At 34.5% G+C, this 18,219-nt stretch overlaps 1 protein-coding gene and 1 pseudogene across 1 annotated transcript; one reads left to right on the top strand and one right to left on the bottom strand.

The window, feature by feature from the left end:
* The first annotated feature begins 4,282 nt into the window (after positions 1 to 4,282).
* LOC112021096 (abscisic acid 8'-hydroxylase 3-like) lies at positions 4,283 to 7,257 on the top strand (annotated as a pseudogene).
* A 6,003-nt stretch (positions 7,258 to 13,260) lies between these two features.
* LOC112021093 (serine decarboxylase) lies at positions 13,261 to 16,186 on the bottom strand. Its single transcript, XM_024053664.2, has 6 exons — positions 16,057 to 16,186; positions 15,642 to 15,975; positions 15,054 to 15,285; positions 14,762 to 14,955; positions 14,532 to 14,668; positions 13,261 to 14,075 (listed from the first exon to the last, which is right to left on the bottom strand). Exons 2-6 carry the CDS (start codon positions 15,937 to 15,939, stop codon positions 13,506 to 13,508), a joined length of 1,431 nt encoding a protein of 476 aa, XP_023909432.1. The 5' UTR covers positions 15,940 to 15,975; positions 16,057 to 16,186; the 3' UTR covers positions 13,261 to 13,505.
* Positions 16,187 to 18,219: the final 2,033 nt, after the last annotated feature.

The following is an 18,219-nucleotide window of genomic DNA, read 5'->3' as shown; positions in this document are numbered from 1 at the left end:
TTGAGCGTGTTTCGTGCCCCCTTTTAAAAAGTAGCTTTTAAGCCTTAAAATCGGAAGGTTGTGGATCCCACTAAAAAAATGTTTGTTTGGTCGGGTGTTTTAACAAAACATAACTTATACATGCTAACTCATATTTTAATGTGCAAACACCAAATTAGAAAGCATCTTTTGATGCTTTTTGATGTTTTGGTTTTTGTTTTAGGACTAATTTACCCTCTCTCTCTCTCTCTCTCTCAGTAATGCAATTAGGGTTGGTGGTAGGGTAAGGCGGGGTCGGATTTTCGGTGCTTCAACCCCCCTCCCCCTCCGCCTTGCATTCACGTAGGGCAAATTGCCTTACCTCATTGTCGCCCCACATGACCCAATGGAGCCTTACAACGTACCATATCTTTTATAATTTTTTTAATATAAAACATGTTACAATAATATAAATTATACTTGAAATTAAAATTAAATCGATCACACTCAAGCACTGATTGGGGTAACTCTTTGACCAACACCACTCCTCCCACTGTCACAAATTTGGGCGAGCACTTCCATTGGAACTCGAACTCTCTCGAGCCCAATCCTTTAAATCATCCTCTCACCATCACCAATTTGATTAGATTGATATTTTTTTTTTATTGGAATCGATTGGATTAAATTTTTTTGATGTTAAGAGGATGATTTTGTTTGGTGGTGACTTAGGCTTTTAACATTACTAAAACTTACAGTCTAATATATGGTCTACTCTATATTTCTTTTTACCTATTTTGAAAATATATTATAAAAATTATGAGGCAAATAATCTCGTAACCTATGAATTGAATTATTTTGTGATATAGTCTTAGAGCCAACTTAGTAAGTTCGTGTTTGCTCGGAGAAATTGCTTCACAAGCAATTTCTTGCTTTTCTTTAGGTAATTCACAATGAGTTTCATCAAACCCATCCTCATTATAGTTTGACGCTAACCATTAAGCTGCTTGACTTTGTTGTATCTTCTAGTGATTTTTATTATATTTATTATAATTTTACGTCATTTATAGTTGCCTCACTCAATGTCCATTAATATGTGATTAAGAATTATGTTTTTACATCATTACATGTTTATATGTAATTTACAAATTTGTTCATAAAAAAAAAAGTAATTTACAAATTTATGTTAAATGTAATTTTATTTTAGATTAATAAATTTTTATTTGAAATATCACTAAAAACAAATCTTTTAATGCTTGTTTATACTTTATTATTTTTTATCCAATTATAAATATTTCATTAAAAAAATTATGGACTTTTAAAGCTTGAAAAATAAAATAAAAAAGAGGAAACCAAAGTGTAGGAGGGAGAGGGGCAAATGGGTAATTTCATATCTTAAGCCCAATTTCTCCCCTATTTTCTCATCAATTTTGGGAGAGAACCTCCTCTTCACAAAATGTGGCCTAGTGAGAAAACAATTATCCCCTCCTTTTCAACCCTCATGTTCCATGTTCTCACTCCAATCAAACGAACTCTAAAGTGTTTGCAAAATAAAAGATTACATGTAGAAAATGTTTAGGTGTTCAAAGATTTTTGTCCACACACTTTAATTTAAAAAGAAGGAGAAAAAAACAAAAGAGTGTAGCTTGTCAAATGTCTTTGGACAATTGGCTAGCACCCTGTTTTTGTTTGCATCATCCCCAAATTCAAACAGGAAGAGGTTGTTGCCAAACCTCTAACTGTAACCTCCTTCACCTTTGTTGATGCCCATATTTTGATATAAAAAAATGCCCAATAGCAGAAAAGCCCATAACAAGTAAAAAAGGAATGCAATAAGAAATTAGTAAGTAATGGCAGAAACAAAGGGATGTAAAAGCCCAAAACAAAGAAGAGAAAGAAATAAGGCCCAATGGGCTGCCTTGGTAGAAAGTAGCAGTAGGTAGACCCACGGGCCCAAGAAGGGGCAAAAGTGGGGCAAAGCCTAATAAGCCCATGACATTTCCCATAAAAGATAAGCACGGGGCAGAGAAAGTGCAGGACTAGAACAAGACAAGGCCATACATCCGCGATAAGAATGGTGTGGAAAAGAAAGAAGAAAAAGCAAGAAGCAATAAGACAACCACATCTTGGCCAGAGCACCACCAACATATACCCAACCAATGCAAGGGAGGTAGGCCCACGGTTAAAGGATTTGTAGAGGGTGTAATTTGGTGGAGGGGGGAAAATGATTTATTTCGGGTACCCAGCCATGGCCTCTTTTAATAGATGCTCTCTGGGAATGAATCTTTGCCCAAAATAGGTAGTAAATGGCTGGGACCACTTGATGCATGCTATAGAGATAAGTAAAAAGAAACCTAAAGCTTTGCCCATCAGAATGAGAGAGATAGACTAACGGCAAAACCAAACAGATAAGGATTTGTCGTGAAATAAGTAGTAGAAGAGAGAGAAAGCACTAGGCATGCCCAGGTGTAGTGGAAGTCGAGAGCCAGTGGACCAGTGGGCAACTCTAAAGGGGTGCTCACAGCAGACAAAAATGTTGGGGAGCAATAGGGGTAAAATTGAAAAATCCAATGGGGTTAACCTAGTATAAATAGGAACAGTAGGCATAAATGAAAGGGGGATGCGACTAAGGTAAGAAACAGAGAGAATTGAAAGAGAAATAACAGAGAAAAAAAGAAAGAGCTAAGTAAGAGAGAGAAAAGTGAGCACAGCAGAAAAGGCATGTATCAATAGGCCATCTTTCCCCTCCCTCTTATAACAAACCCGCTCTTTGAAATTCCAACGGATTAACAAGTAGCTATCCAGACCCATTTTCCAAAATGCACAACTTTGATGGCTTAGCCCAATAGTAAGGTTGTCCAAGTTGTGTTTTGGGTTTTCTTTTGTTCACTTCTTGCAGAAAAATTTGTCATTTTACACTTTGCTGTATTATTTCGCATTCTACTGTATTGGTTACGCTATCTACTTCCTGACTAACCTTCCTGTTGTAAGTAATCTTCTTGCTACAAGATATTTGCTCTTAAATCTATAAACGTGTATGGACATTTGTGGACTAATATATATATATATATATAGAAAGTTTCAACCTATAGCGTTCGCTCCTAATGATGCTCTTTATCATCAGACTAAGACACCAATTAGATTTTGGTGTAGGCATCTCTTATTCAACCATCAAAGATTTTACAAGTTGAGCAAACTGGAACCTATATATATATATATATATATTTGTTAATGTTTGTTGTCTTTATTTTTGGGTGCTGAGTTTGTGCAAAGACTGGCCCTTTAGCAAGGTCCTGCTAGTATAATGGGCCAAGCTCAACTCTCCGACCCACAGCAGAAAAGGGCCTTAACCCAGCAGAACGGGCTTTAGCCCATCAACACAAAAAGCACCTACAACCTTCAATAGGGTTCTCTTCATAGCATCATAGTTAAAACCCTTTGTGGTCACCAGTTTTGCTATTAAAACATTCTTTCCACAAGTTTTCAACGGTTGTAAAAACCCATTCCTCAATATCTACTACTAAAGAAAAATAATCCATCTAAGCTATATAAGTAAGTTATCTGAAATACAAAAATAATTAGTCCTTTGAATGTTGTGCAACTATGGTTAAGACAATTGTGAAACAGTGACAAAATGATACTAGAAAATGTCATTTGGCTAGAATTCATTCATGCCCTGCAACGCAGACCCTCAGTATCATCACTGTCTTGATCGTGACATGCATCAGATTTGTAAGGACGGCAAACAAAATATCACTATCGCTCACAATTTAGAGCCGGTGAAGCGTCCAGCAATTTGTTCATTTCCGTTAAGTTGAGGATGTGTGTAAGGGACTAACTTGGCAACAAGAATTGAAAGTTATAATTTAAAATATTAAGCATTTGACGAAATAAACAAGAAGAACTAGCTTCCCTTGGATACCATCTGAAGAAAATGATAAAACACGCACAAAGGTATAACTTGTAATGTATGGACTCATTACTCACTTGTGGGAGGACCTAGTTAATTACAAAGTAATTATTAGTGGGTGATATTAGGTAATCTACAAATTTTATTAGATAATATTGAATTTCAACTTATATGTCCACTTTTTATCATCAAGTTAAGACATCAATAGATTTTTGGTGCAGATGGGATTTAAACCTTAAATCTTTTTATCAATAATAAGAGATTTTACCAATTAAGCTAATTAGAAATTACAAATTTTATTATCATAATATTTTTTAAAGAAGAATAATTATTCTGACACTACCAATTATATTAATTTTCAATAGTATAATTTGTAGCACCATTTTCCATTGTCAGGATTTTAAATAGGTACAAATTAATTGCTGGCTTGCTGCCTAAGTTATAAAACAACACAGAGTGTCCTGACATAGCCATGTGGCCTATATGAATGTAACAACGCACTGAAGAATATACACATCGGAGCTAATCATTTGATACATATAGAGCGATCTTTAGTTTCCTTTAGATTTGGTGCTGTCTGCTGTCACTCATTAGCAATGGACTCAAGCATGTTACAAACTGTAGTGCTCCTGTCGACGTTCGTGCTTTCAGCTTTCTTCTTGCTGAAATCACAGGCTTCGCCAAAAGAAATGGAGCAAATCCCAGGTTCCATGGGTTGGCCTATTGTAGGTGAGAGCTTCTCGTTTCTTTCTGACTTTTCAAGCCCATCTGGTGTTTACAACTTCATGAAAAAGAGGCAACAAAGGTAACTAATCCATCAAATTTTTAATGTAAAAGGTAATATACAAGTGCCACAATTTACAAAAAATAATCACTTTTACTGTTTCTATTGGTGGATTTTATCTTCTAGGTATGGAAAGGTGTTTAAGACAAGTGTCATGGGTAGATTCACTGTGTTTATGACGGAGAGAAGCAAGCAAGATCTTATTAACAGGAAAAGATGGGATGGTAAGCTTGAACCTCTTCTACACAGGCAAGCAGGTGTTAGGCCCAACCAGTTTGCTTCAAACCACTGGAGAAATGCACAAACGGCTTAGACGGCTGATTGCTGAGCCCCTATCACTTGATGGTCTGAAAAACTATTTTCAGTTTATCAATATGCTGGCAATTCAAACATTGGATCAATGGCCTGGAAGAACAGTTTTTGTTCTTGAAGAGGCTTCTACAGTTGAGTTTTGGCTATTTAGTCGAAAGAACATAATATTGCCTAGTCTTAATGCTGTTTCTGGAAAAATAAATAAATCTTTGAATATTGCAGTTCACTCTCAAAGTGATTGGAAATATGATAATGAGCTTAGAGCCCATTGGAGAGGAGCAGGAAAAGTTTCGGGCCAATTTCAAACTCATTTCTTCTTCGTTTGCATCTCTGCCATTTAAAATTCCTGGAACAGCTTTTTATCGTGGCATTCAGGTAACAATTCATTACAATACCAAATTGTTGACAGTGAGCTTCTTTAGAAACTCATTCTTGCATTTTAATGACAATCAAATTAATGCCTGAGACCATGCATCAGAAGTTCTGCAGCTTCAAATGTAAGGGGATAAAAGTTCTAAGTTTTGTCTAATACAATGTTTCGTCTGTTTCACCAGGCTCGGGATAGGATGTATGAGATGTTAGACTCCATAATTTCCAAGAGAAGAAATGGAGAAGGCTTTCAACAAGATTTCTTAAGAGTCCCTGATAATGAAACATAGCAACGCAGCAGATGGAGGAGGAGATGATGAAAATAAACTCACTGATACACAGTTGAAAGACAATATACTAACTCTGCTAGTTGCTGGTCATGACACCACAACTGCTGCACTCACATGGCTCATGAAATTCCTTGGAGAAAATCCAGATGTTCTCGAACAACTCAGGCTATTCTAACTTCGACAGCTCATAACCGGAAGTTTTAATTTCTTCAGCTTTAGACATTGAATTTAATTTGTACGGTGGATATGCAGAGGAGCACAGACAAATTCAAGCAAACAGAAAGGATGGAGAATATCTCACATGGTCTGAACTTAACAAGATGCCTTTCACCGCCAAAGTGAGTAGCACGATGATCATTATTATCTTTAACATATATATATATATTGTTAACAGCTTACGAGTTCTGAATTCTTTTGTCTCTCATTCAAATTCAGGTAATTAGTGAAACTCTCCGGAGAGCCACAATATTGCCTTGGTTTTCAAGAAAAGCAGCCCAGGACTTTGAGATTGATGGTATGACTCCACAAATTGGATAGCCTCTCCAAATATAAGCTAACAGAAATATGATTTAATTATAATTTTTTTTTTCTTTCCGAATATTACAGGATATAACATCAAGAAAGGTTGGTCAGTTAATCTGGATGTTGTTTCCATCCACCATGACCCTGAAGTTTTCCCCGATCCCCAAAAGTTTGACCCTTCTAGATTTGATGTAAGCTCTTCCCACTTAATCAATCAGCAGTCCACCTATCTACCTACAGATTTCATACTTGGAAATAATTTTTCAATCAAATGCAGGAACCCCTAAAGCCTTTCAGCTTTCTTGTTTTTGGTAGCAGACCACGAATGTGCCCTGGAATCAACCTGGCCAAACTCGAAATATCCATTTTCATTCATTACCTTGTCCGCAGATACAAGTAAGATGTACAGATTATACAGTAAATATAAATTATGGGATTTTTATTGCTTACAATATATATAAGTGGGGGAGGTCAGATTTGAACTCGAGTTATTCTTTATGAGAGAACTGGACAATGTCACTAAGATACAAGGCTCATGGCCTTAGAAAAAGAAGAACTAGAATTATCGAAAAATTAGTTGAACCAGTTTCTTAGCAGTTGAAATACTCATATCACTTAACAGTAACCGTTACCTCAAATTTTGCAGAACTAGAATTCTTTTTCTGAAATTATGATCTCTTATATCACAGGTGGAGAGCTCTGGAGAAGGATGACTCAGTCCAGCCAACACTTGTACGGATGCCAAAAAACAAGTATCCGATTGTAGTTGAGTCACTGTAAAGCATTTCTGCTGCAGGAAATCCTAAGGCATAAAAACAGGAGAACCCAAAGAAGTGGAATATAAACAAGATAAGGAGATAGAGAAGGATGTAACAGAAGACCACCGCTATCTTATAGTAAAATCAACTGTCCTGTCTAGAAATAACATGCCAATAGATTAGTTGTCAATGCCTCCATGGCACTAGACATCAATCATGTACAAGTATCGTATACCCCTATATCAGCTGCAATAAGATACTTCGAAACATTCCATTACAGTTGTAATGAATGAGAAATCATGACAGTACAGATAAGTAGTATGGAATCGAGCCATCGCTCATACTTTTCATTTCCAATTGCGAATGATAAAGCTGAAAGAAATGTCAGATTAAATGATAAGGATATGCGAAAAACTAAAAAGAAAAAAAAAAAGCTTATTTACTTTTTAGTGGATTTGATTTAAATCACGGAAGCACGGATAGATGTATGGATGGTACAAAAGAATAAGTTTAGTGCCACACCTTTTGGTATAACAAATGCCACAAATTCGCTTATGTGGTGAGTTGTGGTTGATAGAGGGGTGATGGTGAGTTCATGTGAGGACACCCCTTCACTAACCACAACTCATCACCTGGCGAGTTGTGGCATTTGTTGTGTCAAAATGTGTGGCACTAGACTTATTCATACAAAAAATTAAAATATGATACGGTAAAGATAAGTATATTAATTAATTATTAAATATATTGTTATTTTTATATTACTTATATATTTTCAAGCACATTTATATTTCATATATGATTAAACATGTAACAATTTAAGAAAAATAATAAATAATAAAGTAAATTTATAGCTATTAAATAATGTTTAGAATACAATTTATATATATTTTTTAAAGTACCAAGTGTCCAACCCATTAAATACTAACAGAGCCATTTATTAATATCCAAATTTGACCACCACACACTTTGGTGTGATGGTCACTTCTCAAGTATAAATGTTTGTGAGGGATGGGGGGTAAGAGTTGGGATTCAAGTTTCTAAGAGGGAGCTTCACACGCATATATATTTAGATTATGCTAGAATTTCTATCTTGTAAAAAAAAAAAAAAAAAAAAAAACAAATATGATCATTTTTAACAATTAAATTGGTATTGTGTTTTTTAAATTTCCCATCACAAAGTCCTCTCTTTCTTTTGTAGGCTTGGTTGAATTTTGGTTTGGGTTAATACTTAATTTTTTTGGAAATAAGAATTTGAGTTTATAATAAAACACAATCTACATGGCTTTAAATTTGAATATGCCTACCATTTGTTTGAGTAATAAATTATTATAAAGTCTATCTTTTATTCCTTTGATTTCATTTTAATTTTGGTTAACATAAATTGTAATTTTGTGATAAGTTTTTATTAAATTGATAATCTCCTTATTCTTTAAGAGATGAGAAATTTGAAAATTAAAAAGTTTAGTTGTATATTAGGCAAATATGACACACTACAACAGAAGTTAGAAGAATATGATTCTCCTTAAAAAAAATATTAATCAAACATACAAAAAATAATATTATGATATATTTGTAGAGATAAAAAATCTTTGTAGAATTTTTTTTTTTAAATAGATAATACTTGAAGTAATTATTACTTTTTATAAATTACACTCCATTACATAATATTTATATATTCTCACGCATCGCGTGGGTCTGCGACTAGTTATATTAATTTTCAATAGTATAATTTGTAGCACCATTTTCCATTGTCAGGATTTTAAATAGGTACAAATTAATTGCTGGCTTGCTGCCTAAGTTATAAAACAACACAGGGTGTCCTGACATAGCCATGTGGCCTATATGAATGTAACAACGCACTGAAGAATATACACATCGAAGCTAATCATTTGATACATATAGAGCGATCTTTAGTTTCCTTTAGATTTGGTGCTGTCTGCTGTCACTCATTAGCAATGGACTCAAGCATGTTACAAACTGTAGTGCTCCTGTCGACGTTCGTGCTTTCAGCTTTCTTCTTGCTGAAATCACAGGCTTCGCCAAAAGAAATGGAGCAAATCCCAGGTTCCATGGGTTGGCCTATTGTAGGTGAAAGCTTCTCGTTTCTTTCTGACTTTTCAAGCCCATCTGGTGTTTACAACTTCATGAAAAAGAGGCAACAAAGGTAACTAATCCATCAAATTTTTAATGTAAAAGGTAATATACAAGTGCCACAATTTACAAAAAATAATCACTTTTACTGTTTCTATTGGTGGATTTTATCTTCTAGGTATGGAAAGGTGTTTTAAGTCAAGTTTCTTGGGTAGATTCACTGTATTTATGACGGAGAGAAGCAAGAAATATCTTATTAACAGGAAAAGATGGGATGGTGAGCTTGAACCTCTTCTCTACAGGCAAGCAGGTGTTAGGCCCAACCAGTTTGCTTCAAACAACTGGAGAACTGCACAAACGGCTTAGACGGCTGATTGCTGAGCCCCTATCACTTGATGGTCTGAAAAACTATTTTCAGTTTATCAATATGCTGGCAATTCAAACATTGGATCAATGGCCAGGAAGAACAGTCTTTGTTCTTGAAGAGGCTTCTACAGTTGAGTTTTGGTTATTTAGTCAAAAGAACATAATATTGCCTAGTCTTAATGCTGTTTCTGGAAAAATAAATAAATCTTTGAATATTGCAGTTCACTCTCAAAGTGATTGGAAACATGATAATGAGCTTAGACCCCATTGGAGAGGAGCAGGAAAAGTTTCGGGCCAATTTCAGACTCATTTCTTCTTCGTTTGCATCTCTGCCATTTAGAATTCCTGGAACAGCTTTTTATCGTGGCATTCAGGTAACGTGGCATTCAGGTAACAATTCATTACAATACCAAATTGTTGACAGTGAGCTTCTTTAGAAACTCATTCTTGCATTTTAATGACAATCAAATTAATGCCTGAGACCATGCATCAGAAGTTCTGCGGCTTCAAATGTAAGGGGATAAAAGTTCTAAGTTTTGTCTAATACAATGTTTCGTCTGTTTCACCAGGCTCGGGATAGGATGTATGCCATGTTAGACTCCATAATTTCCAAGAGAAGAAATGGAGAAGGCTTTCAACAAGATTTCTTAAGAGTCCCTAATAATGAAACATAGCAACGCAGCAGATGGAGGAGGAGATGATGAAAATAAACTCACTGATACACAGTTGAAAGACAATATCTTGTGGTACAACAAATGCCACAAATTCGCTTATGTGGCGAGTTGTGGTTAGTAGAGGGGTGATAGCGAGTTCATGTTGTGCCAAAATGTGTGGCACTAGACTTATTCATACAAAAAATTAAAATATGACATGACAGAGATAGGTATATTAATTAATTATTAAATATATTGTTAATTTTATATTACTTATATATTTTCAAACACATTTATATTTCATATATGATTAAACATGTAACAATTTAAGAAAAATAATAAATAATAAAGTAAATTTATAGCTATTAAATAATGTTTAGAATACAATTTATATATATTTTTTAAAGTCCCAAGTGTCCAACCCACTAAATACTAACAGGGCCATCAATTATTAATATCCAATTTTGACCATTGCACATTTTGGTGTGATGGTCACTTCTTAAGTGGGGGGTGGGAGGTAAGAGTTGGGGTTTAAGTCTCTAAGAGGGAACTTCACACGCATATATATTTAGATTATGCTAGAATTTCTATCTTGTAAATAAAATAAAAAATAAAAACAAAACAAAACAAAAAAAATAAAAAATAAAAACCAAATTTGATCATTTTTAACAATTAAAAAATATTAAGCTTAAAATTTAGTAAAATAATTTCCAAAAAATTATTATTATTTTTTGGTCGAACACGCAAATAGCCATGTCTGATAGGATTGAAACGTGTCCAACATGGACACACAGCCCATTTTACCATGGCCGTGCTTCCTAGATTTTAATTGACTTTAGTTCTACGACCCAATATGTTTATGCCTAAAGTAAACATGTTTTTCATTTTTTTTTTTTTTTGAATTAAATAAATAAATACGCCTTTTTCTTAAAACATTATTATTATTATTATTATTTGAGTCATTAGTTCTTCAATCATCCATGGAAATGTAATAAATTGACCCAGACATAAAAGTGCCTGAGATGGTCGCCATTAGGAGACTTGGCCCACGTGTCGCATTTATTTTTTAAGATTAAATTGCAATTTAGTAGATGTAATTTTGATTATACCCTTAAAGTTTAAAATATTTAATAGGTTTTAATTAACTCAATTAGTAAAGTCTTTTATTGTCGAACAAGAAATTTGGAATTCAAATCCCGCCTATACCACTCGAGCACCACTTGGATCTCCATCTCAGTTGCATCATCGTGAACTGTGAGATTTTGGATGGGAATTTTGGGTTGTTACTGGTTGTTCAGTAGGTTCTTTTTTCTTCCTTTTTTTATTTTATTGTAAATTCTTACATGTTATTTGTTAGATGAGAAGATGATAGAAAACTGGTGAACAAGACTAATTCAAGGTTCTGGATGCTTGAGATTGTAGCTGATTTTTTGACGGAATGAAAAGATGGTATTGAACCAACAGCCACAAAAACAAAAGGAGTTGCTCACCTAGAAAAGGTTAATAGAAAAAATATATATCATGAGATGAATTCATAAATGAAAGCTGTCAGTCATGCTTAACAGTCCTTATGTTATTTTTGTGTAATGCTATTTTTGTTTGGCTCTTGTTTTTTAAATATTGTTTTTCGAAAATTGTTATCTCGTTTAACTGTGTGAAACAGGTTTTCGAAAACAACCGTTGGAGTGTTTTTCGAATATAAAAAATTGGAAAAACACATCTAGTTTTCCAATTTTTTGTTCAACATAAATTCCCCCATACAAATCCTCCCATTAAAAATAAAAAATCTTAGAATTGGAATCGGATATCAAGTTCTTTTATGGACACAAACTTTAACACAACTTGCATATTTGTTAATGTCTAATTAGATTACATCACTTATACATGAGGGTGAGAATTGCCACCAATACTTGTGAAAATTAATCGAATTACCATTTAAAATGTGTACAACTTGTGGTAAAGTGTGTGCTAAGTGTCTCTATACTTTTTGTATGGACATCACAAGCATCATCCCAACTAGTTTTCTCATAAGTAATTGTAGTCTTGTAGGTACTCCAATAATGTAGTGATATGGTGTTCTCTCTTCTCACATTCAAATAAATGCATTAATTTAAATCATAATAGAGTCTACTATAAATAGAAGGAGAGGAAGTACCACATCATCATAGTATTGGAGAATCTAATATAGGAGAATCTAATGATTTTCTAATCTGCACATAGTTGCATTATTACAAAATCAGTCTTATTCTCTCATTCCTGTCCCCAATTACAGTGTTTCCTTAGATATGACTTTTCTGAGTCTCCTCTTCACTAGTTGGACACAATTGAAATGACATCAATTGCAACCACCTAACTTACACCAATTCTTTTCTTAAGGTAACTTAGGCCAATTTTTTTCTTCAAATAACATCTTCGAATGCTGTCGTTTTAATATGTCTATCAACATTATTCTGCATGACCTTCACTGTTTATTTTCTCCATTTGGAAGATTTGGATATCTAGAAATAAATTTATTTTCCAAAAAATGGACACCACAATCACGCAAGTTACGCATTCCACCATTCAACATGCTACATAATTTTATTATTGTACTTCGATTACACGATTCTCACATTAAACAATCACATTGGATTTCATGGACCCTTCCTCCTGAAGGGACTGTCAAACTTAACATAGCTACATAATAGCTCTTTAAGGTAATCCAAGCCCCTCAGGATCAGAGAGAAATATTTGAGATCACTTTGGTAATTGGATTGTGGTTTTTTAATTTTTTATATCAATATAGGGCTTTCTACTAGTAATATTGTAAAATCATGGGCAATGTGAGAATGATTGACACTGGCCTGGAATTTAGGTTTTAAAACATTGTGAAACGGATTCACCCTAATGTTTTGACTTCTTTACTACCAAGTACCATGACTAACATAACATCCCACCTTGTTAAACTGCTTTTGTATTTTGTTGCAGGAAATTGCCCACAAGACACTGGCAAATTGCAATTAACCATATAGATATATATATCCAATATTTTTATTTATCAAAAGAATAAAACCAATACTTATCAATTTGTATAAATATAATAAACTACCATACACGGCCAGCTCTCACATTCTTTTTGTACTTTTTGGAAAAGCCCTCAAAACATTTATTTATTTTTCTTGTTTAGGATACTCATCAGTCATCTACCTGTAGGCTGGTTTAGCAGATGGTTGTGTACTAGCGTATCCAATGTAATCGTCTAAAGCAAAAATAATAATAATAATAAATTAAATTAAATCATGATTCAAAAATATAGCAAAATTCTTTTTTGCTTTTGCTAAGTCATTACAATGCTACACTGAAGCAGGAAAAAAAATCCTCAGGAAGGGACCTACATTCTACTTTAATCAAGCGTTTTATTTAAGATAAAACAAGAACCAAATGGAAAGCTTTGAATAGAACAATGATTCACTCGTGTAGTGAGTGCAAGGGCGATTCTCCCTCCCCAATGACTAGTCACTTATTATGCAGAGTACAAAGACAATTCTCACTTCCCACCTCTGTTCCAATACAAGGGGGCTTAACTTTTCCATCCTGATACCAAGTAGAGCGTTTTTCAACTAATTCACTCAAAAAATCATCCAGCTTGTCAATGGTGACATTGGGCATCACCACCACATGTGCGATATTTCCTTGGCAAGCTAACTGCCACCGGCGAACGAACTCCTCATCCCAAGGTCGTTCAAACACAACTGTGCTGCTGAGCTCATTTAGCATGGCACTAATTCCAGCATCAAGTAAGCGGTCCTTCAAATAGTGAGCATTTCTAAGGCATTTCTGGACTTCTTTCTGGAATCCCTTGTAACCTTTTTTGTTGAGGGTGTACCACAGGAAAATAGGAGCATGACCATTGCGGCTTCCCATTATTGTAGCATCCCTTGAAGCAAGGTACTCAACGTCCCTTGACAGAGCATTGATGTGCTCCAGCCTCGTTATCTGAACACCACAAGGCATTGGACATCCAACAAACTTATGGCCAGAGACACTAACACTTCCAATGGGCTTCTTGAAACTAACCTTTGGTGCCTGTTCACCAGCAAGTAAAATGAGAAAAATGAAACTTGCCTAGATTTGAATAAGGTTATAATTAGATATGAGGAAGGAAACGCGAGGGAAAGGCAACATAAAGTCAACAGCCATCTAGGACAAGCTTTCAACTTTGATTCACTGACAAAGTGGAACATAGAAACTCTCTACACTTGTTAATTATGAGTCCTAAACATGAACAACTCAGGTTTATCCATTTAAAGGATTTATTAAAGACAAAATTACCACTATATCTACTCCAGTTTTTATATGAAAGATAGATTCTTAAAAATATCACCATGATAAATATTTAGGACTTATAGAAATCACACCTCATAAACTTCAAAATCGGAAGAACCAAATGCCTTCTACATGCACAGGGCATTTACAATGAATGTAAAAGGCATGTGGTGATAATTTCCTGTCCTCAACTACAGTTGAAAATTGAATACTTACACGTTTGACAAAAGGCATCATAAGTCCAAATAAAGCTCCATCACAATGAATGTAGAACCGATCATGTGTGAATCCACTTTCTTCAAGGGTTTGTATTACGAGATCAAGGTCATCAACAGCTCCTTTGACAGTTGTCCCTGCAATGAGTGATTCATCAAATCAGTTCAACGAAGGAGAAACTCATGTGCTAACATAAGCAGTTAATGAGAGAGAGAGAGAAAGAGAGAGACCTATATTAACATTGATGATGGCTGGTTTGTCTTTATGAGCTAGTAGTTTAACTTTAAAATCTGCACAATCAATCTCACCAGAGACCAGAGTGTCAACCTTCACACACTCCATTCTATACATTCGCGCGGCTTTAAAAACAGAATAATGTGTCTCCCGTGACGCATACAAAATCCCATCTGGGAACACTTCCCTCCTGCACAGTTGAGCTATGTTTAGTTTCACTATTCTCAGACAAAAAGAGAATTTCTTGTGATGTGAAAGTCAACTAGAATAAGGCTCAAAATTACTAACCCAACTAAAATCCCATGAAGATTGCCTTCTGTACCACAATTTGTGATGTATCCCCAGTACTCATCCTTCTCGATTTCCCATAGACGAGCAAACCAATCTAAAACGCCAACTTCAAACTGCCTTGAATGGACACCATAGTTGCTCTCAATAAAAGGGTCTCCTAGATTGTTAATGGAAAAATGCTGCAACTGCGCTAGAGCACCATAGTCGAAGTCCAAATTATACGGATAACCTGTCGCAAAGAGAATATTATTATAGCATTTCAGGTAAGAACCAGACATGCTTATACATGAAAACAGAATAATATTCCAATATAAATAAAATTGCTGACTCCAAATCGGGTGTTAAGGATCCATAGAGAACCCAAGTTCGGACTAAGCAATACAAATCTATTGTGTTCAGCTGTCGCTCTCTCTCAATCTAATAAGTAATACATAGTACACACAATGCCTTAGATTTGGTAATACCAGAACTAACTTAGCATAAAAATGTAGGAAAATAAATAAGGAATTCAAATTTTGCTGATTAAAAGCGACAATTTTCTATAATAGAAAACAAGAAATTCCATGTTTTTATTAACAAAATTACCTAAATGGTGCTTGGTCCTTTCGAGGAGGGTCTTTCGATAGCGAGCAAGGATGCTAGCCATGAAGGCATCTTTATCGCCGGTGAAATCGTCATTGGCTTCTGGCTCCGTCACCTCCAGGCACGTGGTGTGCACGTTCCGCCCCAACACGATCTCTCTGTCGCCGTTCGATTTCCCATTCACTAATTCGCCGTCGGACTCCACCACCTTAGGCAGCGGCTCAGGGACCACAGCCGTCGGATCGAAGTGGTCCGGCAAGATCTCCACTGCCTCTCCTCCATTCTCTACGCTCCCAACCATTGTGCCCTTCTTCTCTCGTCTTTACAACCCTCAAATCTAAAAATAAAAATAAAAAATGACTTAGTTTTTTTAAAATAAAAATAATGAAATTAAAAGAGAGAGAGAGAGAGAGAGTACCAGATTGGTGAAACCGACACGTTCAGAGAGTGAAAGAGTTGTAAGGGGGAAGACTGATTTATAGGCGCGAGCGCGTAGATCTCTCTCTCACACACACGGCCACAGGGCCCACAGGACACCTTCCCCGAGACCGGGTGTCAATACTCAAATTCAATAGCGGGTCTGCTGCACTACCAGCTTAAAATGTCGCCACTTATTAAATAAATATCGCCAGTCGGTTTTCCTTACGTATTAAGCTTTTCCTTTTTTCTTTTATGGGAAATAAGAATTTACTTATTTCCGGAAAACCATAAGAATTTTTAAAGTAGAAAATAGGAACTAAAAAAAAGAAAGAAAGCAGGATTGCTAATAGACTTATCCACTTTAAGCTAAGAATTACTAGTTTTCATTACACACTTTTTGCCACGTGTTAAGACTCTAAACTTTTTTATTAAAAAAATTAACTAAAATACTTTTTTTTCCGAAAAATTTACATGAATTTCATTTTTCATTACTAAATTTTAAAAAGTTCATTTTTAATCCTTAAACTATTGAAACTATTATACTTATTATTTATCAATCTTCAATTTAAAAAGTTTTTTTTTTTTTTTATCCTTAAACTTTGGAAAATTTTTTGTTTGTCTCTATTTTTACTCTCTAAACAGTAATTTTTTAACTCTTAAAAAAGTTAAGGAGATGAAAAACATTTTTTAAAACAATTAAGTTGATAAGTTTTTACTAATTATTATATAGGCTTACTACTAGTGATATCATCTTTTATTTACCAATAATAATTTGTCATATAAAATATTGTGAAATTTTTATGTAAATCTTGAATTATTGAAAAAAAGATAAATATTTTGTAAATGATTTATATTGAGAAATATGTGAAACATCTTTCATTGTCTTCTATTAAACGTAACAACTTTACTAAATAATTAGAATAATAGATTATCTTTTTTTCTCAAAAATAATAATGGTTAGAATAGATTCCTTTGAAAATGAAGAAAACAATAATAATTTTCATTAGTAGTACCTTTTAAAAATTTGGGGATTTCAAAAAAAAAAAAATTGCAAATAATTTAATCATTTAAAAAAAAAATTTGTCTAGACATTTATAACTTTTATTGAGTATGCTAATTATAATTGAGGGCGAAATGCATTTTTTTCCTTCTTAAATATAATGAAGTTGCGTGTAATATAACTTGTTCCACTCTCCCTTAAAAGTTACCATGGCTTTTAAGTGGAATTGTGGTATGTCTTTGTATTAGAACTCATTTCTCTTTCCTTTGTGTGTGTGTGTTTGTTTCTCAAAAAAAATAAAAATTATATATATATATATATAGGTCCGGTTAATGTGTGCCCTAAGTTTTCTATTTTTGGAAACATTTTCTCAGAAATTCCCTAAGGGCACACATTAGTAAAATCCTATATATATATATATATATATATGTAAGGATTGGAATTTGTGACCCAAGCCCACTAAGAATAATGATGGTTGGCCCAATAAGCCCAAAACAATATATTTGTTAGATAGTAGATCTTATAAGCAAACTACAAAACCACATAAGTTCAGGTTGATAGAATTAGACACACAAATTCAACAAAACATCTTCCTCAGGCCAATCCGAGGACAATGTGTTCTTATATTAATCAAGCTTTTATGTTCACAAAGTGTTTTTTCTCTCTCCTACTTTTTCCTCAATCTTGCCTGCTCGTTTTTATGAAGGCAATTTCCTTATATAGTCCCCCCCAATACATCCCAGCCTTCCACCTGTTCAATTTCTAGGAAATCATTTGGATGCTTGTCTTATCAATGCCTTTCTGGAGATAATAAAAAGGGCTATGAGATGGGAAAACACTGTTCATGTGTCATTTCTCCATAAATACTACCAGTTCAATTGGTACAATGCATTTAATGTGGTGGTAGCTGTCACCTTCCTAGATATTTCTTCTTTCCGTTGCTAATATGGCTTCGCTACTTCCCCTGGAGCTCATCCTTCTAGAGTGGTTTGACTTCCTAAAGTGCTCTCGAGGTGCCTTTATTCCTCGAGAACCTAGGTTACCATGTCGGATTCCACTTTCCTCCTCGGCCTTCTGGATCATGTATGCATGTATCTTTTAACCATCCTCGGGTATTTGATCATCCTCGAACAGGGCTCGTAGCCTAAAAATGTGCTCGAA

Source organism: Quercus suber, unplaced genomic scaffold (assembly GCF_002906115.3).
Source record: "Quercus suber isolate HL8 unplaced genomic scaffold, Cork oak 2.0 scaffold_128, whole genome shotgun sequence".
NCBI classification, from domain to species: Eukaryota; Viridiplantae; Streptophyta; class Magnoliopsida; order Fagales; family Fagaceae; genus Quercus; species Quercus suber.
The sequence above is the reverse complement of the archived record's forward strand: the minus strand, read 5'-3'. Positions and strand labels throughout refer to the sequence as shown.

Excerpts from the sequence above, each read along its gene's own strand:
- LOC112021093 (XM_024053664.2), bottom strand. The coding sequence starts at position 15,939 with ATGGTTGGGAGCGTAGAGAATGGAGGAGAGGCAGTGGAGATCTTGCCG. Across the intron at positions 15,286-15,641 it reads AAGGACCAAGCACCATTTAG|GTTATCCGTATAATTTGGAC; the intron begins GTAATTTTGTTA and ends TCTTTGCGACAG. Across the intron at positions 14,669-14,761 it reads CATCATCAATGTTAATATAG|GGACAACTGTCAAAGGAGCT; the intron begins GTCTCTCTCTTT and ends CACTCATTGCAG.